This window comes from Bicyclus anynana, chromosome 9 (assembly GCF_947172395.1).
Source record: "Bicyclus anynana chromosome 9, ilBicAnyn1.1, whole genome shotgun sequence".
Lineage (NCBI taxonomy): Eukaryota > Metazoa > Arthropoda > Insecta > Lepidoptera > Nymphalidae > Bicyclus > Bicyclus anynana.
This window is the reverse complement of record NC_069091.1, coordinates 12,218,937-12,242,173: the sequence shown is the minus strand read 5'-3', so window position 1 is coordinate 12,242,173 and position 23,237 is coordinate 12,218,937. Positions and strand designations below refer to the sequence as shown.

The window sequence follows — 23,237 nt, the reverse complement described above, 5'->3', positions numbered from 1 at the left end:
TTTCTGTAACAATAAACCACATTATTAGTACACAAGTAGGTACAAGTCGCCCACCGGTAATCCCAAAAAAAAAAAAATACAAAACGTTTGTCCATTATGTAATTAATTATAATTAATTACCTACTGGACAAACTTTTTAGATTACTATTTAGTTATTAACGACTAACCGATGCTCTGCTGTTACTCCCGCGCAGTTCTCGTTCCCGTGAGAATACGGGGATAAATTATTGCCTACAACACTCACAAATAACGTGGCTTTCTAGTGTTAAAAGAATTTTCAAAATCAGTTCAGTAGATCTAGAAATTACCCCCTACAATACGACAGACTTTACCTATTTGTAATATTAAGATTTGATAACTAAAAAGGTAATATCTGAAAAAATCACATTGTCAGCGGCACAAATCATGAAAAAAAGTTATGAAAAGCTGACGCCTTCAGTAGGTACATTTTACGCTTTTTAGGGTTCCATAGTCTACAAGGAACCCTTTATACTCGCAGTTTCGCCATGTCCGTCTGTCTATCCGTCCGTCGTCTGTCCTAGCAATTGCTATTTAAAGAGTTATAGCCGACCAACTTAAAAAACATAATTGGAACTTGTAAATGGCATTGTAATTCCGTTGTTAATTAAATAGCAGGGATGATGTCAGTTTTTTAATTGTTTATATGTTAGGAGTATGCTAATAGTAAAGCAATTTTGTAAAAGTAACAGATATCTGCGATCATTACTTTCGGAGCTACAGGGATTTAAAGGGTCAGATTTGCGGCGCTGCCACGGATCCCTGAAAAGCGCTCATACAAAATGGTACGATTAAATTGACGCCGTAGGTCATAAAGATCTTTAGATTTCAAACAAAATTTCTAATATCTTTGTTATTGGTGCGTTTATGTTTATAGTTCACATATTGAAAAATTTCACATGAATTGTAAGGAAGCTAAAACTTTTTATTTTTTCATCTAATTACGGTAAAAGATTTTTAATAGATTTTGAAATTTCATAATCTTATTTATTTTGCAAATATCCAGAAAATATTTGCTTTTTATGTATAAATTAGTTAACAGACCTTTTTTTACCAGAATGAATCATAAAAGTCAATATATTCAAACCTAGTCATCATCCCTAATTTGTATACATGGTTTATAAGATCGTGTCAAAACATTTAAGATTTTTTTTGTATTTTGTCAGTTATTAATTTTTAAAGTAAAATTATTAAGAAAACCTTTTTTGCCGGGATTGTGATATGTATGGCTGTATCTTTAAACGCGTATACTGACTGACATCAGTTATTTTTTGACCTTTTTTCCCACATACCCTAATTATTTTTTAAAAATTGATTATTAAAACAAATAGGTATAATATTTATGAAAAATGTAATTTCGCCAATATAGTTATCACATTTAGAGGTAATTAAAAAAAAATAATTAAATATTTTTTTTATTTTTTAAAAATTGTTTTTTGTTTACGAGGGAAATCCAATGGTTCGAAAACATACATCACATAAATTATATTATGTTTCGTAGATTAAATTAGCTAAAACCCTTATTTAATGCACAAAAATACCGATAACGATACTCCACACTACTGGGATAGACGTTAGGAACCCCAAAAAGATTTTGTATTAATTTTCTTTTTACAACTTTATAGACGTAATGAGTATATACTAAATTAAAAGTAAAAAGAAAATTATATATTAAATGGGTATAGATATATAAATTTCAGCTCTAGTTCTATTAGACTTTGAGTTATCTTGCCGACAACTTTATCTTATTACCTAATTGATAACGGTATTTGTATGCAGATGACCCCTCACATCTTTCAAAGATACCCCACACTATGAGGTAAACGAGTAAAAAAAAATCATCCCCTCTTTACATGTATGTACCCTAAAAATATTTTGTTTTTATAATTCCTTGTTATAGATTTAAAAATATGAACTACTAAACGTACTCACTAAGACTAAATGTACTCACTAAGATGTATCAGTGTTGTTTAATGAAACGAAGACATCCATGCAGCAGTTTGGTTTTATTTTATAAATTCCAGTAATTGGAAAATACACATAAGTGTTTTATAACGTTGCACTTTACTGATCGACTGACCATGTAACGATTCTTGGACACAACAGTTACAACACTGAGACCACAACTTGAAAAAGCGTAGTTTTTACGAGCAAATAAACTTCTGGAGTTTTTCCGACTCATTAACATAAGAAACGCCTTGAAACTAAAGCAAAAGTTGGATATCTAACGCTTTTAAAAACCATCGAGGAAAGTATTACAATATTCAAAAACGTTGATTTAATTATGCAAATAAATTGCCCACCAATTGTAGCAAATGATTAAATAAAATAGGGACCAGGAAAATCGCATGAATTTTGTATTGGTGTTCGGCAATCAAATAATCAAGACGAAACATTCTGTTTACTTTTTCAAGGTACATTAAATCTAATACGTGAAACTACAACATTTGACGGCTTCCGTGGCGCAGTGGTATGCGCGGTGGATTTACAAGACAGACGTCCTGGTTTCGATCCCCGGCTGGGTCGATGGAGATTTTCTTAATTGGTGCGGGTCTGGCTTTGGCTGTGTCTAGTTACTACCCTACCGACACGATGTCGTCGAGGAACCGAAAAGGCTTTGGATTTTCATCCTCCTCCTAACAAGTTAGTAGGTACGCTTCCATCTAAGAATGAGTCATCACTTACCATCAGGTGAGATTGTAGTCAAGGGCTAACTTGTAAAGAAAAAAACATCAACAACGAGATTCGAGTGTTTTTCTGTCTATCAAGTCTTATTCCTCAAGAACACGTGGACGTCTGTTAGGTATACTCGTAGGTTTCAGTTGTTTCATAGATTATTATTCCCTATTCATTAATTAACATCTTTTTTTGATAATTTTTTATGTACTTCCTTTTGCCGTGGAGACTCTTAGTGCAAAAAAAATTCTCCGAACTATTTTTCACGTTTTTTTTTGTCCAATACGGAAGTGCGGACAATATTTTTTTTTCTTTTTTTTTATTGGTTTGCTAAATTCTTGCCACCATTCCACGTGAAGCCAGGACCCAGGACTTCCAGTTGGTAGTTCTGGCTTAAGGTCCGTACAGTTGTACTGAACCCTCTTTGCGCGAGAGCTCGAACTTGACCTGTTTTTCGATGTACTATGGATGAATGGAACTATACTTGCTAATTTTATATAAGTATTAGTGTTGATGACGAAAGTTAGTTTGAAAAAACAGTGTGTTGTTGACCTGAAGTCAATTATTTTGATTGTTTATAGTTTACAGGATCACGTTTTTGACTATCTTAACCTTTGACCGATGGACGTCATTAGTAAAAATACATTTATGTTTTAAACATTAACTGAACGGAAAATGACTAATTATTATCGCTGTTTTCTAAGTTTTTGAGTAAGTAAATTGTTCTATTCGCCGTCTCGAATTTAGTGACACTTTATAATAGGTCTTAATAGGTCATCTACCTATAATAGTTTAAAAAAGTTGTATAAGACTTTGTAATTTTAATTATTATTATTTAAGATAGCAAAAATTTACAATTTGTATTTACATAATAATAATTAAAATAAATGAAGGCTGAAAGTATGTTAGCCTATGCTCAGTCCATTTGTAATAATTCTATAAAAGCTAAAAATTTGTTAACTAATTAGTCCCTTGGTATACCAATGTAGGTAGGTACGCTTGACATTCTTCACTATAAAATTAATGGAATTTTCAGGCGTGATAACCCTGGTGAAGGAAAACATCGTGAGAAAACCTGCACACTAGAGAATTTTCTTAATTCTCTGCGTGTGTGATCTGCCAATCCGCATTGGGCCAGCGTGGTGGACTATTGGCCTAACCCCTTTCATTCTGAGACTCCAGCTCAGCAGTGAGCTGAATATGGGTTGATAACGAAGATTTCATCAACCCCTTTCAAGAGGTTGAATTTTAAAAGTTCTTGAACCACATAACATTTTGTATTTCTGTCATGGTTTATGCATAATTTTTTATAACTGCAACTCTAAAAAAATTTAATAATAAATATATAACCGACTTCAAAACCTAAAAACGTACCCACTAAACTAAAAAGTGAAAATTAACATCATAATATTATTATGTTCTACCTTCTGATCAATATGAAGGCGGTGCTAAGCCGGCGTTATAGACAATTGTGATTTTTATGTGTCTGCTCCTAGACTATATTTTAGTTCGCGTCGTAGCAGATTCCAGATATCATTCCCATGTTCTGGTATCATTCTTAAGTTTAGTTTTTTTAGACAAAACGCACAGTAAAGTAGAAATAAAAACATTTTAAAATATTGATTTTTTTCTGTAGTACTACATAATGTGGATGAATATTTAAAAAGTTATGTTTTGATGTATTGTTTGTCCAATGAATGACGCACGCACTACTTTTTTATTTTATCCACAAAACGCGCGAACATAGCCCGTTATATCTAGTATTAAGTATTTTGTATTTGAAGACAACCCTAACGTTGTTTGAATAGATTGTAATGAAGATAAGAGCTGTTACCTACAGCTCTTATTATAATAAAACGGCTCGCTAATAATTTTGTTCAAACTGAATTGCGCCATATTGTGTCGTAGAGAGAGTCGCTATTTATTTAAATGACGTTGCAGAGTGAATCTTCTGTATTTGTACATAAGTTTTCTGTGAAGCGACCCGCAAACGTATTTTCATGTTAAAATTTGGCCCACATGTCAAAGGTTGCCCATACCTGCTTTAGTTCGTTTAGGTTCTATCATATTATATACAAAGTTTAACTTTACATTGTACCTAACGAAGCTTAGGAGCCATGTTAAGTTTTATTGGGACCAATAAAGCTATAAAACATGTGATCTAAACTCATAAATAGTTCAATGCGTCATTAACACAAGATGCAGTAAGGGATTTTACACATTACATAATTTACATAAAAAAAAATTTACGACCCGATACTTGAATTTTTTTTATTGTTGTCGTTGGTGGTCAAAACGGAAGAGGTTTCATTAATTGAACCAGTCGGCCTGCTGGAAAATGTTATCTATTTGTCAAGATCGTTTAATTTTATATTGTTTAATATCATCATCACCTATCAGATAATCAGATCTCTATCAGATCAGAGATAAGGGTTGCGACCCTTATCTTTCGACTCCTGCGCTGGAAATATGTACGGCGTTTACGGGTAAAGTATATATATGTATATGTGTAGAAAAGGAATTACACAAATGCCTTACAGTAATAAATAACCTTTATTGCGTCTGCAACTGTCGACGAATTAAAAATTTGTACTGACTTCCTACTTCCTTCTTAGTACGGCACTAGGTTTTTTGACATTTATTTTTAATCATCTATATCACTATAACAAAGCCGTACATTAATAATTAGTCGTAATTTATCATTTGTACCTAAAAAATTCCATTCACTCGCGTACTCATCTGTACCGCTCAGAAGTGACGGCATAGTGCTCAGAGTTATTTTCTGATATAGTAACAGCCTTCTAAGCGTTATTCACGAAAAAAAATTATCGAAGTCTATTGACCGGGTCCGCTAGTATATTTATAAAAACAAAACATTTTTGGCGGCTTCCGTGGCGCAGTGGTATGCGCGATGGATTTACATGACGGAGGTCCTGGGTTCGATCCCTGGCTGGGCCGATTGAGATTTTCTTAATTGGTCCAGGTCTGGCTGGCGAGGCTTCGGCCGTGACTAGTTACCGCACTACCGACGTACCGCCAAGCGATTTAGCGTTCCGGTACGATGTCTTGTAAAAACTGAAAGTGGCGTGGATTTTCATGCTCCTCCTAATAAGTGAGCCCGCTTCCATCTCAGATTGCATCATCATTTACCATCAGGTGAGATTGTAGTTAAGGGCTAACTTGTAAAGAATAAAAAAAAATGTTAATTAACTAACGTTCTTTACTTCAACTCACTTAGCTCTAAAACTCTAGAATAAAGAAAAATGTCGATACCTTCGGATTGGCTTATTGCATCAACAAATGTACCATCTCGTCACGTCAGCTTTCAACTTTTTACACGCAAATACACAACTGCACACACAAATACAGACGTACAAATCATAACATCCCTCTGTAGGGGTCAAAAATTCTTTAAACAACTTACACAATAGCACTCAGTCATTCACAGTATTTAAAAAATAACATCACTATATGAAAACATAAACGTTTTTCAACTCTATGTAGGTATAGCACTGTGATCAGGTAATAATACAATGTGAAAAAATGCATTACAATCACGTTTCATGCAGTACGTGTCAGGTTTCACATATGAGTCGTTTGATTGATTATTTTATTTATCACGTATTTGGGATATTCTGACTACAGGCTGATTCGAATGAAGACATATGTTATAAGACTATCTTTAATTACATTTTCACGGCTAAGCCGATATTGATAGTTATAGATAGTTTAATTTTTCTCGAATATAGAAGATCCTTCGTTCGATCCCTGACATAGCCGATTAAGGTTTTCATAGTTGATTTAGGTCTGGCTGGTGAGAGGCTTCGACCGTGGCTAGTTACCACCCTACCGGCAAAGGCGTACCGCCAAGCAATTTAGCGTTTCGGTACGATGTCGTGTAGAATGAAAATGGGTGTGGATTTTCTTTCTCCTCCTAACAAGCTAGCCCACTTCCATCTTAGATTACATCATCACTTACCATCTGGTGAGACTGTAGTCATGGCTAACTTGTAAACAAAGAAAAAATTTCCCTGTGCTCCAAGGTTCAATTTATCAAATTCCATCCAAATCGTTTCAGCAGTTGAGCGGTGAAAAGGTAATATAGACAGACTTACTTTCGCATTTATTATATTATTATGGAGTGTGGATGAAACCTTACCTACCCTTTGAATCATTTCACCTGTTCATGGACTGATGTAATGAAAATTTAATCAAATTTGTTATGCGTAGGTATCATCATTCATCTGTCAAAGACTCAAAGTAATCATTGAATAGGCTATTGTTTGATTTGGTTATAATTGGATTTCTGCCTATATATTGCCTATTTCAATACCTCTGTTATTTGATGGGCATTGTCATAATATGTAACAACATATCACAATACAACAATTGAGTTTGTGTTACTAGGTCGTTCGTGTTTGAATTACTCGTACGTACAATTAAGACTGTTGATAGAAGTTGTTTAATTTGCTGATAGATAAATGTTATGTTATGTAATGTCAGATATTGGCATTATTTTTTTTGTCTCAATAGCTTTACTATAGTTTAAAGCCGCTACCACACTCTGCACGTGTGGCGTGGAAAGTAAAGGAAAGTGAACAGTGAAGTGGTCATGTTAGCTTGTCCGCACTGAAAATTTTAGTGCACTTTCATTTGAGACTTATTTACAAATTTAATATACTGTAGTAGTAGTGTTTCTATTTCATGTCCTAATTAATGCAGAATAATTGGTAAAATACACTAAATTTAAGTATTTTAAGGAACTTTATATTCAAACACGAGAGTTTAGGTTTCGGTTTTGGCCAAAACTGAAGCCACGGCAGAATATTCGGTTTCGGCCAGAAAACCAGTTTCTTTCGAACTGAAAGAGAATATTTATGACTTAATCGAGAGTGTTCTTAGCTTCGTTTGATGAGAAAATTGGTGGTGGGAAAATTGGGACATGGAAAACCGATAGTTTATAATGAAATAAGGAACTTCGTTCCAATAAAAATAAACAATTTTTTTTGATCCGGTTCACATGTTCCAAGCACATTTAAATTTGTTATGATAGAAAGAATTTCTTTCATAAAAGTCTATATTAAGTTAACTTTATTACCTTCAAGGGTTTTCCGAGAGTCGTGATAGCCCAAGGGATATGATCTCTGCCTCCGATTCCGGAGGGCGTGGGTTCGAATCCGGTCCGGAGCATGCACCTCCAACTATTCAGTTGTGTGCATTTTAAGAAATTAAATATCACGTGTCTCAAACAGTGAAGGAAAACATCGTGAGGAAATCTGCATACCAGAGAATTACTTAATTCTCTGCGTATGTAAAGTCTGCCAATCCGCATTGGGCCAGCGTGGTGGACTATTGGCTTAACCCCTCTCATTCTGAGATTAGACTCGAGCTCAGCAGTGAGCTGTATATGGGTAGATATCTACGACCTATTCAACAACAGTATTCTATTTATCAACAGTATTTCGTATTCTTACAGAATGCATTCGTTTGCGTGATATCGCATTTCTTGGCTCAAAAGATTGTTTTTCATGATAACTTCAGTGGTAAAATTTACAATGAAGTGTGAAGGTTATCCTTTCGTTTTCATATTGTTAAGTGTTTATGGAACTTTCGGTGAATGTCAGTGTTCGGTGACGGTGACGTCATCATCATTCGTGGTGGAGTACGCAGTGTGGCGCGGGTGGCAGCAGGTCATCATACAAACACCACATTATGACGCACGTTCGTATCTTACTAATGTATTCTGCATTTAAACGAGCAATTTTTTTTTAAATCTTTACAAGTTAGTCTTGACTACGATATCACCTGATGATAAGTGATGATGCTAAGATGGAAGCGGGCAACTTGTTAGGTTACGACATCGTACCGGAACGCTAAATCGCTTGGCGGTACATCTTTGCCGGTAGGGTTGGTAACAAGCCACGGCCGATGCCTCCCACCAGCTAGACCAAAATTAAGAAAATCTCAATCAGACCAACCGGGGATCGAACCCAGGACCTCCGTTTTGTAAATCCACCGCACATACCACTGCGCTACGGAAGCCGTATGAATCTTAAACATTATCTGTCTGTGGCTTCAAATACTTGTGCTTTCATTTACGCAAGCGATACAAAAAAAAAAAGAAACTTTTAAATTTTTTGTCTGTCTGTTTATCCGAGCTAATCTCTGGAACAACTGAATCAATTTTAATGGGACTTTCACTAGATGATAGTAGAGCAACACATTATAATATCTACTCTTAACAATGATACTCGTATTCTTACAGAATGTGATTGGACTACCCTACGTTTAGTAAAGTGTTTAAGCGTGAATGGCATAGCATCAGCAGTTAACGTCAAAGAGAAATCTGGTACCAATTCATTCCTAGGTATAGTTATCCTCGCTCCAACACTTCGAGGAAATGCTGGCAAAAGTTTCACTTCTGTAGTCAACCAGGTATCAATGATTTCTGATGATGTCCTTGACGTATATTTTTCTACTAGCTGACGCCGCGCGGTTTTACCCGTGTGGTTCCCGTTCCCGTAGGAATACAGGGAAAATATATAGCCTATAGCCTTCCTTGCTAAATGGGCTATCTAACACAGAAAGAATTTTTCAAATCGGACCAGTAGTTCCTGAGATTACCGCGTTCAATCAAACAAACTCTTCAGCTTTATAATATTAGTATAGATTTTTTACAAGTTAGCTCTTGACTACAATCTGATGGTAAGTGATGATTCAATTTAAAATGGAAGCGGACTAACATGTTATGTTATTAGGATGAAAATCTACACCTCTTTCGGTTTCGACACGTCATACCGGAGCGCTAAATCGCTTGGCGGTACGTCTTTGTCAGTAGGATGGTAACTAGCTACGGCCAAAGCCTTCTACCAGACTTGTATCAATTAAGAATACTTCAATAGTCCCAGCCGGAGATCGAACCCAGGACCTCCGTCTATTAAATCCACAGCGCATACCACTGCGCCACGGGGGCCGGGTGCGCCTGGATGTGACAATGGTGTCGATAGCCAGGGGCTAGGCGGAGCATGCCCCAGAGCTCTCAAGTTACGGGGCACTCGAATCTTTACCAGAAAATCGCGATCGAACTGAACTCAGAAAATTTTGAAAACGTAAAAGAGCTGATGATAAAGTAGCTTAGCATTCAGTATTTATATATAGGTATTTAACATTTATACTTACAAAACCTAACCAGTTTAAATACTTAGTAGTGGGCCCATTTTTTTCATTTTTAACCGACTTCCAAAAAGGAGGAGGTTCTACGTTCGGCTGTATGTATGTTTTTTTTTTTTTTTTTATGTATGTCCAGCGATAATTCCGTCAATTATGGAACGATTTTGAAAATTCTTTTTTTGTTTTGTAGGGTTTACTTCCAGAGTGGTCCCATTTTTTTCATGTCAGGATCTGATGATGGCATCCTGGAGAAATTGAAGGGAACTTTCGAAAGTTGTAGAGAAGGCTAGTACGTTTGTTAGTGTTTCCATAAGGTATTTTAAACCACTACAACTTTATGAAGGTTTGGAGTTGGTCTGATGATGGAGCCGAAACACAGACGATGGAACTCGTCAAGGATTTACAGCAGTCACCTTTTGTTTGGGCTTGATTAATTTGTATTGATGAGTACTTTCCACCTATATGGGTTGTGACTGTATTAAGGGTCTGGTGATGAAGACGAGGGACAGTGAAGAGAACTCCTCGACGGTTCACAGTAGCTACCTTGTGTTTGGACTTGATAAATTTGTATTGATGAGAACTTACCACCTAGATGGATTGTGACTGTACTAAGGGTCTGATGATGAAGACGAGGGACAGTGAAGAGAACTCCTCGACGGTTCACAGTAGCTACCGTGTGTTTGAACTTGATAAATTTGTATTGATGAGAACTTTCCACCTAGAAGGATTGTGACTGTATTAAGGGTCTGGTGATGAAGACGAGGGACAGTGAAGAGAACTCCTCGACGGTTTACAGTAGCTACCTTGTGTTTGGACTTGATAAATTTGTATTGATGAGAACTTTCCACCTAGATGGATTGCGACTGTATTAAGGGTCTGGTGATGAAGACGAAGCACAGTGAAGAGAACTCCTCGACGGCTCACAGTAGCTACCTTGTGTTTGGACTTGATAATTTTGTATTGATAAGAACTTTCCACTTACATAGGTTGTGACTGTACACACGCAGTGGGTATGCTAACACTAAAAATAAAAAAATAAAAATTTTAATAAAAAAAATTCAACCGACTTCCAACTCAAAAAATAACTTTAACTAAAAAGCAAAAAATAACATCCTACCTATGTGCTACCTTCTGATCAGTTTGAAGGCGGTGCCAAGCCAGTGTCGTGTTTTAATTAAAGCTGTTTCTGGAATAACCACAGAAATTTTGTAGTTCAAACGTATTTAATTAAAACATCACTGGCTTGGCACCGCCTTCAAACTGATCAGAAGGTAGCACATAGGTAGGATGTTATTTTTTGCTTTTTAGTTAAAGTTATTTTTTGAGTTGGAAGTCGGTTGAATTTTTTTTATTAAAATTTTTATGTTACCTGGTTACCTGGCTACACCTATGCGGTTTCACCCGCGTTGTAATCCTGTTACCGCGGAAATACTGGGTAAACTATCTGTACCATAAAAGTCATCCAAGATCGTTTATTAGTTCGTATCTACCACAAAATGTTTCATTTTGTTTTTACGTATATTGTACCAGGTAAATAATCAAAATAATTATGTGTTTTAGTTACACCAATGGGAAATGAATACTCTCTCCTACGACTGGTTGGTTGTGGCCAGAACAGTGAAAGATTATAAAATATTAAGCGACGTTTTAAATAAAACTGCACTGCGCTTTGATCAGAATATTGTCTTGGGGATTACTGATGAGCAACGATCGACTAACTTTGGCCTTTGTGATCACAACTTTGACTACAAAAATAATATTAAAATATGGAAAAATTTTAAAAATCTACAAAATTCACGACCGAACGATTTCTTTTCTTATTATAGTCCTCATAATGATTTTACTTTTGACAATGGAAAAATGGGTTATGAGAGAAATTATTACAAAACATCAGAGAGATTTAAAGGTATTGCAAAGAAGCGTAAATACTCGAATCTTGGAAGAGATTTGCCATTGTACCGTTCAGGAATTTCAAATTACAATTTTTCGAGGACTTTTCATCCAATCAATGTTAGTCATTTTAACTTAAAGAGTGTTGTGAAGAAATGGAGTGATTTAAATAATATTAATGAAACTTTGAATAAGGTCTATCTTATACAGTGTTCAAAAGTGCGAATGAATTCGACGCTTTATGTAAAATACCTAGGTAAGAAATTCTAAAGATATTATTCGGCTTGTAACTCGCATATAATATTTCATCATCAACATATCATCCGATGGACGTCCACTGCACGACGCGAAGTAGGCTTTTTGTAGGCACATTGAAATAACATAATCCTGAGCAGCCTCTAACTAGCGAGTCCCTGGAACTCGCTTGTTGTCGTCAATCCACCTGGTAAGAGGTCGCTAAAACAGCGTGTTTTCAAGTGCGGTGTCGCCATTCTAGAAACTTGGGACTCCAACGTCCCTCGGCTCTTCGATTGCGCAGAGAAGTTCCGAGCGTATAGCTCGGTCCATAGCCCGCTGCGTGCCTTTTTAAAAGTTATCGACCAAGTCTCAGAACCATAGGTCGTCACTGGCATCACGCGTTCTTCGAAGACTTCGTCACTGAAGAATTTGGGACGAAAAGATATTGGGAAGTTTTCCAAATGCTACACCGAGATGTATTCGGCAGTTTGCCTCTTTTTCGAAATTTGACCTACCTAACTGGGCCATACGTTCTAGGTAGGTTTATGAGCCTCAATAGCTCAATGGCAAAGTTTACAGAATCATCACCAGTATTCTATCGCCCGCCTCGTTGGTCTCTTGTCGTACCCACTCCTAATACAGTCTTTCCCGACTAGTTGGAGGGGAATGGGAATATTGGTCATATTAAAAGATATGGCAAATATTCTTTAAAAAAATGTATTTGCTTACAATTTCGAGTGCACGTTCTCAACTGGATGAATCGATACAGCATTATACAATATTCTCTTGCCCATTTGTAGTTATATATGAAACTTTTATTTGTAATATTAATAGAAGATCTATATTGTTCACAGGTGCATGGAATATGAAGCAGTCTATGTCTTCAGTAGAAACCCCATATCCAGTAGAAGCACGTAATTTCATGCGGGAGAAGTTCATTGTAGGAAGATGCAACTGTTCAGAGGACAAGTCGACTGCTGTAGACGACGATGGACCATCGGCGCCTGAGTTGCTGGATGATATTTTACAATTTCTCACCTTACGGCTAAACGCTACGTAAACATTATGCAATATAATATTTAAATAGAAAGAAAGAAAGAAGAAAGAAAGAAAATATCTTTATTGCTACCATTATGACACACATCACAATTACCTTAGAATAATAATGCAAAAAAGCATACAGCGCTAATTTTCAATAATAAAAATAAATGAGGAATATTATAGGACCACAGATTCAACTAGCAGACGCCCCGCGGTTTCACCCGCTTAGATCCCGTTAGCTAACGTGGTTAGCGTTTTACAGGGATAAAATTTTGTCTATGAACTCACAAATAACGCGACTTTCTATTGATAAAGAATTTTTAAAATCAGTTCAGTAAAACAAGAGATTACCACCTACCATTTAAACTTTACATTTTTTAAATATTTGTATACTTTGTATACTAGATATTAATTTTCACAACAATTTTTTTATAAAACATATTTAAGTTTTCCAAACCGGTAGCAGAGTGTCTACAAATGCATAACTTGACGTTTCATAATACCTAATAAATCATAACATGGCGTTCTTTTCTTCAAAATTTTACTACATAATCTGAATTTATAATTCATGCAACGCAAATTTTGAATTTAAATCTGTGTAATAAAATGGCGCTCTTTTATTTTTTTCTAGTTTTCTAAGAATATTGCAACTGCATGCAATGCATGTAACACTTTACTTAACTTTACGTACTTTCTATTCTGCCAACTAGCACTTATGTTAGAATGGCATTGCTGGAAAATATAAGTCAATCCATATTCGGCTCACTGCTGAGCTCGAGTCTCCTCTCAGAATGAGAGGGGTAAGGCCAATAGTCCACCACGCTGGCCCAATGCGGATTGGCAGACTTAACAAACGCAGAGAATTAAGATAATTCTCTGGTATGCAGGTTTCCTCACGATATTTTCCTTCGCCGATTGAGCCACATGATATTTAATTTCATAAAATGCACACAACTGAAAAGTTGGAGGTGCATGCCCCGGACCGGATTCGAACCCACACCCTCCGGAATCGGAGGCAGAGGTCATATCCACTGGTCTATCACGGCTCAGGAATTAAGTAATAATTTGTGCAAAACTTTCTTGTTACTGTTAAAACTAGTGTATTCTGTGTTTCGTAGATCAGTTACACGGTACTACGGCAAACTTGGGTTCCGCACATACGAAGGAGCGTGGACCGGCCTTCTGGGAGCTTTAATGGATCACTCTGTGGATGTGGCCTTAGAACCAGTTACGGCGATATCCCCTCGTCACAAAGATATGGATTTCATTTTTCCTATAGCTGATACAATGCAAGTACCTACAATACGAACACGAAGAACTAATAAACTCCTTCGATAAATTATTTAAATATACACAAACTAGCGGACGCCCACGACTTCGTCCGCGTGGAATTTAGTTTTTTACAAATCCCTCGGAAACCATGGATTTTACCGGGATAAAAAGGAGTCTATGTGTTAATCCAGGCTATAATATATCTTAGTACCAAATTTCAGCTAATTCGGCTCAGTAGTTAAGGCGTGAAAGAGTAACAAACATTCATATCATCAAAATCATCAGATTTCGCAAATCTCGGAAAACCATGTATTTTTTCGGAATAAAAAGTAGCCCATGTGTCAATCCAGAGTAAAATCTATTTCCATTCCAAATTTCAGCTAAATCGCTTCAGTAGTAGCGGCGTTATAGAGTAACAAACATCCAAACAAACAAACTTTCGCGTTTATAATAATAGCAGGACTAGTAGGATTGTAGATGTTCATGTCCGTCTAGAATTCGATTTTCTCCATGATATCTTCTTTATTTACCAGTTCAATAGAATGTCTTTAAGCAATCAAAGCTTTAGTCTAACACGTCTAAAATTTGTATGAAAATATCTAGATCTATTTATTTTTGTTGAGTGTTTTCTTCATCAACGAAAAGATTTTAGGAGTTGTATGGGTTTGTATTTCATGACATATTCCTACTACCTAATCGTCCTTGAGATTATATTGTTACTACCTTGTACATATGTTTTCTGTGTTACGGTTATAAGATAGCTCAAAAAACCCAACATTTTACTAAACGACAAACCTCTAAATCTAATTTTTTACATAATATAGAAATAAAATATTAGAAATTATATACCTACTGCTTGAATTGGCTTCGTTTCGTTGCTTTCATCTCTTTACATTGCCGAAATTCTGAAGTTGTTCACAATATTTTATGAGCAATTCAGACCCGTTTGTGTAAAGGCAAACATTTATTTGAATCAGGAGTTTCTGACTTTTGCCTTTGATATGCTTAAGTTTATGAGAATCGTCGGAAAAAGTTGACTCTTTGAGTCAACAATTTTCTCATCAACAATCCTAAACATTGAGATGAGAGATGAAAAAATATATAAAATTCAACCGAAAGACCCAGTTACCATTCTATACAAATACAATAACCAATATACATTTAACTGTTTGGATGTATCTTATCCTAATTTTTGTAGGATTGAAAATATCAGATAGAACAAAACAAAAGGTTATTCAAATCAGTCCAACCGAGTTTTGGTTTTCTTTAAGATTATGAATTAACGGGCTCCCAAAAAGGGATAAGCTCCACAAGCCTTAGTACGTATACTAGTAGTTACGCTTCTGATTGATACTAAGTACGCTAGTAGGCTGAGGTTTTATGATAGGTTTTGTTCATAAGACCTATTTATCTAATATATAAAATTCTCGTGTCATAGTTTTCGTTGCCATACTCCTCCGAAACGACTTGACCGATTTTGATGAAACTTTTTGTGCATATTCAGTATGTCTGAGAATCGGCCAACATCTATTTTTCAAACCCCTAAATCCTAGGGTAGGGTAGTGAAGGGTAGGTGTAGGGTAGAGTAGTGGTAGGGTAGGTTTATGGTATAGGGTAGGTTTATGGTAAAGGGATAGGGTAGGGGTAGGGTAGAGTAGTGGTAGGGTAGGTTTATGGTATAGGGATAGGGTAGGGGTAGGGTAGCGGTAGGGTAGTTGTAGGGTAGGATAGGGTAGGGGTAGAGTAGAGGTAGGGTAGGGTAGGGGTAGAGTAGAGGTAGGGTAGGGGTAGGTTAGGGGTAGGGGTAGGAGTAGGGTAGTGTAAGGTAGGGATAGGAAAGAAGTGCAAATAAATAAATTAATAAGTCAAAGCGAAGCTTGAGCGGGTCCGCTAATTTATATATATATTTGGCGATGTACGTCCACTGTAGGGACTTCCGAACACCACGGTACTGAGCAGTGGCGCAGCGTGCCTTGGATGGGCCCAGTATCAAAATTAGTTGGCCCAAATGAAGGGTAAAGATTTCTTCACAAAAGAAACAAAAATGCTTGTTTAAAATAAATATGACAGTGTTTTAACCCATGTAGGAAACACCTTTTCAACTTTTGGGCGCACGCTTAACGATTAAAAAACGATAGCTTTTTCTTACTTTTCTAAAGTAAAAACTATAATAGGCAGTTTTTTTTTGGGGAAGCACCAGATTCAGTGAGATTGTGGATTACATTTTACTAAATTTTGCTTTCACACGTGTAGCCCATGTAGTCCGGGAACCCCGTATCGTTGATTCGGCTGATACAGCAGAAGTTACATTAGTCGCGGCCTCCAGCGACTTTCTACGGCTTGCATACGTTATATACCATTTGTATTTTCATTGTTATTTATATCATTTGTATGTTCGTAGGTGTAACATTTACATTCGTCACCAAGAAACTTCTGCAGTACGAGACATATTTCTGGCACCATTTAGCACAAAACTAATAGCTTGTGTAGTATGTGTAGTGCTGGTGGCAGCTATTGTAGTTGTGATCATAAGCCGAAGTACAAAATCCTCACTGGAAGTGAGACAAATGAGTTTCATTGAGGGCATTATTTGGTCAACTGGAATCCTTTGTCAACAAGGTTCTTAACTTTATTCTTAGTTTTTTACAAATCCCTCGGGAACCATGGACGTTACTGGGATAAAATGTAGCCTATGTTTCAATCCATGCTATAATATATCTCTATTTCAAATATCAGCTTATTCATTTCAGTATTCGAGGCGTTAAAGAGTAACAAACATACCTTCGTATCATCAAAATCATCAGTTTTTGCAAATCTCGGGAAATCCAGAGTAAAATCAATTTCCATTCTAAATTTCAGCCAAATCGCTTCAGTAGTATTGCGGCAAACTTTCAAGAGTGAAACAAACTGTCACCCGCACCATCCTACATGAAACGAACTGTATACTACTATACTACAGTTCGTTTCATGTAGGTAGGTTTCGTGTAAATAATTTTATGCACTTCAGAAAATACAGTTTTCTTGAAATCACACACAGATACTTCCATTTTATTTATATGTATGGATTGATGATGATGTATTGATTAATTATCTACCTATAGGTGGTACACGGACACCCCAGAATCCGGCGGCTAGCATTGTCCTCGTAGTGTGCCTGTTCTTTGCTCTGGTGACCTACAATGCTTATGCAGCATTTATAACCTCTGTGCTGTCTGTACGAATGTCCAGTGTGGGTTCTCTCACTGATGTTCTTCAATCTAATATGAAAATTGGATATATACGGAATGGAGCTGACCAAATGTATTTGATGGTGAGTCAAATCATTTGTTTTCTAGCGGACACCTGCGTGAAATTCAGTTTTTACATAAAACCCGTGGTAACCATAGATTTTGGAAGTTTTCATGTTGCTCAATAACCTCCTCTATCTTCTTACGAAAGTCCATCCAAGTCCAAGTTCAAACATTTGCGCGAACAAATAGACAGACAAACATAAATTTTATAAAAGATCGACTGTGTTTTAGTATCGATCTAATATGAAAATTGGATATATACGGAATGGAGCTGACCAAATGTATTTGATGGTGAGTCAAATAATTTGTTTTCTAGCGGACACCTGCGTGAAATTCAGTTTTTACATAAAACCCGTGGTAACCATAGATTTTGGAAGTTTTCATGTTGCTCAATAACCTCCTCTATCTTCTTACGAAAGTCCATCCAAGTCCAAGTTCAAACATTTGCGCGAACAAATAGACAGACAAACATAAATTTTATAAAAGATCGACTGTGTTTTAGTATCGAGTGTTATAGACAATCTACTCGTGTCTTGTTGGCAAATATGCTCGTATGACGCCAGCGGTTTTAGTGCTAAGGAGTTTTTAACTTCTGAACTATTTGCTAATTTAGTCGCATTCAGAAAATGAAAGAAGTACCGCTATGCTTATTCTTGCTGTCAGTCCCAAGCAGCAGTGCTGTATCCGGTCAGAAGGGCATTTGAGGCTTAAAGCCTGACAATATCGGCACTTTGTTGCGTGCATTACATAACATGCCCTGCGGTATGCCCTCTTCTACTTTGAAAGCAAGAAAAGACGTTTATTTTAAAGTTGTGTCACAATCATCATCATCATCGTTAACATCACATAGTCATAGATACTTAGACATAGGCCTTTCACAAATACTTCCAAACACAACGGTTTCGAGAAGTTACCGTCCAGCGGCTCCCACCTTGATGCCCTCGTTCCATCTAGTGGGGGGTCGACCATCACTGCGCAATCCAGCACCTTGGGACCCCAACGTCCATAGACTCTTGGAACTATATGCCCTGCCCATTCCCACTTCAGCTTCGCGACTTGCTGAACTATAGCACACACACATAACAAAGCCTAATGCAAATTGTAGTGTCTGATGCCTGAACACATCTCGAGACCAAAACCCAAGTATTAGAAGCATCAAATAGCAACTTGTTATGTTTGGCACAACCTTCAAACAGGTTAACTCAGCATTGTGCTGCATCGATAAATTTTTCTGGCATCCAGGTGAAATCATGGATACTTACCATCAGTTAGGCTGGGCTATTATAAAACCCTGTTTTGTAATTTTAGTCAACTAAAGACGTGCAGCTCAACGCGTTCTACATCCGCGGGTATTCTGAAGCGGAAAACCTAGTATCTTCAGCAGAAGAGGGTCTGGTGAGAGCTGCTAGACAGGACTACGCCTTCTTCGCTGGACAGCGCGTGGCTCGTTCAACTCTCAGGTTACTTTCTTTGTGGTTGTTAGTCATTTCACCATTATCGCCAATCAGCTGACGTCGCGCGGTTTCACCCGCGTGGTTCCCGTTCCCGTAGGAATAGGTAGATAATATATAGCCTATAGCGTTTCTCGATAAATGGGCTATCGAACACTGAAAGATTTTTGAATTTTTTTTGGTCTACTGGTCCTACTACCACTACTACCAGTAGTTACTGAAATTAGCGAAATTAGGTCACCATCAGCCAGATGTTTTTTTTTACTGTTGCTTAATTAATAGTTAAACCAACTGAACAGCCACAATACAAATTGCGTGGTACATTATCTAGTTTCGGCGCTCAAGAATTTTTATTACCTGGTAACCCAGTTAGCTACCAGAATCAAGAATTTTCGTAAATAAAAAGTTGAGCGACTCATGAAGATGAAACTACTCACGGAAAATTAACTTGATGGTAATCAATTGTAATAATGCTCCACGGATCCTGGGCTATTAGTGTGGTACTCAATATTGTACTATTAGGGTTAATTTACACGAACAGCACTTTGCCATCAGCAGCTGGCAACTGGTACCGCCGACTGCAGTCGGTGATCGCCTTCGACTGCCGCCGAGACGTCGGCGACTGCAGTCGACTGCCGTTGGCTGCCGTCGGGTGCAGTTGCTGCTCGTGTAAATGAACCCTTAGTGTTATTATCAGGTCTCTAAGCCAAGCCCGCGGTCGTTGTGACTTGCGCGAGTTGCCCGTGCATTCGACGCGTGCTCAGCTCGCGTTCCCTCTACCGGCGCGCTCTCCGTATGCTCGGCCAATCCTCATGAGGTACCTGCTTTAATTTTATTACTACTTTATCAACAGCTAGGTCTACATACTAGCCAATAAAGCCTTAGCTGATAACTTTATACAAAGCTATCGAAGGGCCATTCACCTATTGAGGGACCAAAGAGGGAGACAAAAGCACTAGCCAACTAGCCGTGCTATGTACAAAACCATTGAGGCCACTCATTAACCCGATGAGCTTACCAGTTGATGGAGACGAAAGATAGATTTCTACCTATTGGGGCATACAGTAAGACAGACATAAATGTTTAAAAGCTGTAATTTTCGTGCTATGCTTTTTCTTAAGGCGACACCTTTCAGGACTTCATCCGCGTGGAATTCAGTTTTTAACCGACTTCTAAAAAGGAGGAGGTTCTACGTTCGGCTGTATGTATGTTTTTTTTTTTTTTTTTTTTTTTTTTATGTATGTCCAGCGATAATTCCGTCAATTATGGACCGATTTTGAAAATTCTTTTTTTGTTTTGTAGGGTTTACTTCCAGGGTGGTCCCATTTTTTTCATGTCAGGATCTGATGATGGCATCCTGGAGAAATTGAGAGGAACTTTCGAAAGTTGTAGAGACGGCTAGTACTTTTGTTAGTGTTTCCATAAGGTATTTTAAACCACTACAACTTTATGAAGGTTTGGAGTTGGTCTGATGATGGAGCCGAATCACAGACGATGGAACTCGTCAAGGATTTACAGCAGTCACCTTTTGTTTGGGCTTGATTAATTTGTATTGATGAGTACTTTCCACCTATATGGGTTGTGACTGTATTAAGGGTCTGGTGATGAAGACGAGGGTCAGTGAAGAGAACTCCTCGACGGTTCACAGTAGCTACCTTGTGTTTGGACTTGATAAATTTGTATTGATGAGAACTTACCACCTAGATGGATTGTGACTGTATTAAGGGTCTGGTGATGAAGACGAGGGTCAGTGAAGAGAACTCCTCGACGGTTCACAGTAGCTACCTTGTGTTTGGACTTGATAAATTTGTATTGATGAGAACTTTCCACCTAGATGGATTGCGACTGTATTAAGGGTCTGGTGATGAAGACGAAGCACAGTGAAGAGAACTCCTCGACGGCTCACAGTAGCTATCTTGTGTTTGGACTTGATAATTTTGTATTGATAAGAACTTTCCACTTAGATAGGTTGTGACTGTACACACGCAGTGGGTATGCTAACACTAAAAATAAAAAAATAAAAATTTTAATAAAAAAAATTCAACCGACTTCCAACTCAAAAAATAACTTTAACTAAAAAGCAAAAAATAACATCCTACCTATGTGCTACCTTCTGATCAGTTTGAAGGCGGTGCCAAGCCAGTGTCGTGTTTTAATTAAAGTTGTTTCTGTGTGTGGTTATTCACCACAGAAATTTTGTAGTTTAAACGTATTTAATTAAAACATCACTGGCTTGGCACCGCCTTCAAACTGATCAGAAGGTAGCACATAGGTAGGATGTTATTTTTTGCTTTTTAGTTAAAGTTATTTTTTGAGTTGGAAGTCGGTTGAATTTTTTTTATTAAAATTTTTTCACAAATCCCGAGAGAACCATGCATTTTTTCGGGTCGAAAAGTAGCCTATGTGTTAATCCAGAGTAAAATCTATTTCCATTCCAAATTCCAAACTCGCTTCAGTACGCAGTTCGCAGCGTAAAAGAGGAACAAACATACTTACACACTTTCACACTTACACACAAACTTTCGCCTTTATAATATTAGTGTGATGTACGAGTTAATACATATATGGTTTCTACTCTATTGCTATAGTAGCTAAAGATTTTAGATCATGATGCGATAAACTTGCACCGTTCAATACTCCATACAGTTGTTCATCAACAAGAAGGAAGGCCGCCAAAGATCAATAGAGAAACTGGTAGTTTCTAGAACAAAATCATAGACAGTGAACTCACCCACTCGCCCACAGAACATAAAACACCAAACTACGGTCCTTTTTTATAACCGCAGTGTCACCGCATCTAACATAATTAGACTTTGCTGGTAGTCTTTTACAGTTACGCAGCGCCGCTGTGCTGTCGCGGCTGGAGGCGGCGCTGGTGCCCGCCATGCCGCAGTGCACGCCGCCGTCGGGCTTTGCGTCGGCCCGAGCCGCTGACGTCAGGACTGCTCTGTTTGTGATCTTAGCGGGACTGCTCGCTGCTTTGCTGCTAGGTAAGCCATTATGATATTCAGTTTGCTATGCCAAAGACGGCAGTCGTAGACATAGCTTGAAAGCGATGCCCTATTAGTGCAATTCGTTTCGTTGCAACGTTGACGCGTTGACGCTGCGCCGTTTTCCATAGGTATATTTTAAACTAGCCGACGCCCCGTGGTTTCAATCGCGGGGACAAAATATAGCCCATGACATCTAGAATTAACGTGACTTTCTACTGAAAAAAGAATTTTCAAAATCAGTTCAGTAGATCCAGAGATTACCCCCCTACAATACCTCAATATTTACCTCTTTGTAATATTAGTATACATGACACACCACATTAACGTTGAATCCTCGCAGCGAGGTTTCAACGGAGCTCTGTTGCAACAACGGACAGTGTTTCAGCTGTTTCGATTCATTGTTGAGACTGACTGGGTGCATACATCGTCCTCTTCCATTGCGACGTCGTGCGTTATCGCAACGCAAGTGTGGCAAGGGTTGATCTGTTGCGACGACGCAAAGCAACGCACTAATGAGACTATATTCGCTAAGATGTAAGGAAGGCTTCGCTCTAAGAAAAAAATTCCCAACCTTAATAATAGTCTTAAAATAACTGTCTAAACAATTTAAGTTAAGAAAAATATCTTAAGCATAGTACTTTTAGTAGATAATGCTTTAGTATGTTTAAATTTATAATTATTAAAATATTTATTTATACATTAGGTACCTATAATACAAAAGGGTTATTGTTCAAATCCTAATTTAAATTCCAGATTAATTTGCCCTGAAAGAGAATTAGCTCCAAAAATATTACAACAATTTTTAATATTGTGTACCTAACTGGTTTAAAATCTAATGTAATACGAGTAACTGTTCAAAAGATTACGTAAATAAATTCTCAAAACCTCTTCTAGGAATCTAAAATTTACTTTTTGAATAACAAAGCCCATTGTTTAAGACTTTCATTTAATAATAGACGTCTTTTTCGACATCTTTATAAAATAATCCTTTCTATATTCCTTTAAAAACGCCATCTTAATAAAATGAATCTTAATAAAAATAATCGTTTAAGCTGTTTGGAATCGGATTGAAGATTTTTCTTTTATAACGCAGTATCGAATAACGCACTTTTTAGGTCGAAGCTTCATATCATCTCTCCTGTAAGGCGTTGCCTTGCAGTGGGCCGTTAAAATAAGCTTAATGATGATTATAAATAACT

At 37.2% G+C, this 23,237-nt stretch overlaps 1 protein-coding gene across 1 annotated transcript; it reads left to right on the top strand.

Annotated features, from left to right (window-relative positions):
- Positions 1–11,724: 11,724 nt before the first annotated feature.
- LOC112043973 (glutamate receptor ionotropic, kainate 3-like) lies at positions 11,725–22,796 on the top strand. The gene is made up of 9 exons (XM_052883613.1): positions 11,725–11,770; positions 12,846–13,047; positions 14,151–14,321; positions 16,706–16,923; positions 17,406–17,614; positions 18,903–19,054; positions 19,587–19,659; positions 21,879–22,035; positions 22,792–22,796. Exons 1-9 carry the CDS (start codon positions 11,725–11,727, stop codon positions 22,794–22,796), a joined length of 1,233 nt encoding a protein of 410 aa, XP_052739573.1.
- Positions 22,797–23,237: the final 441 nt, after the last annotated feature.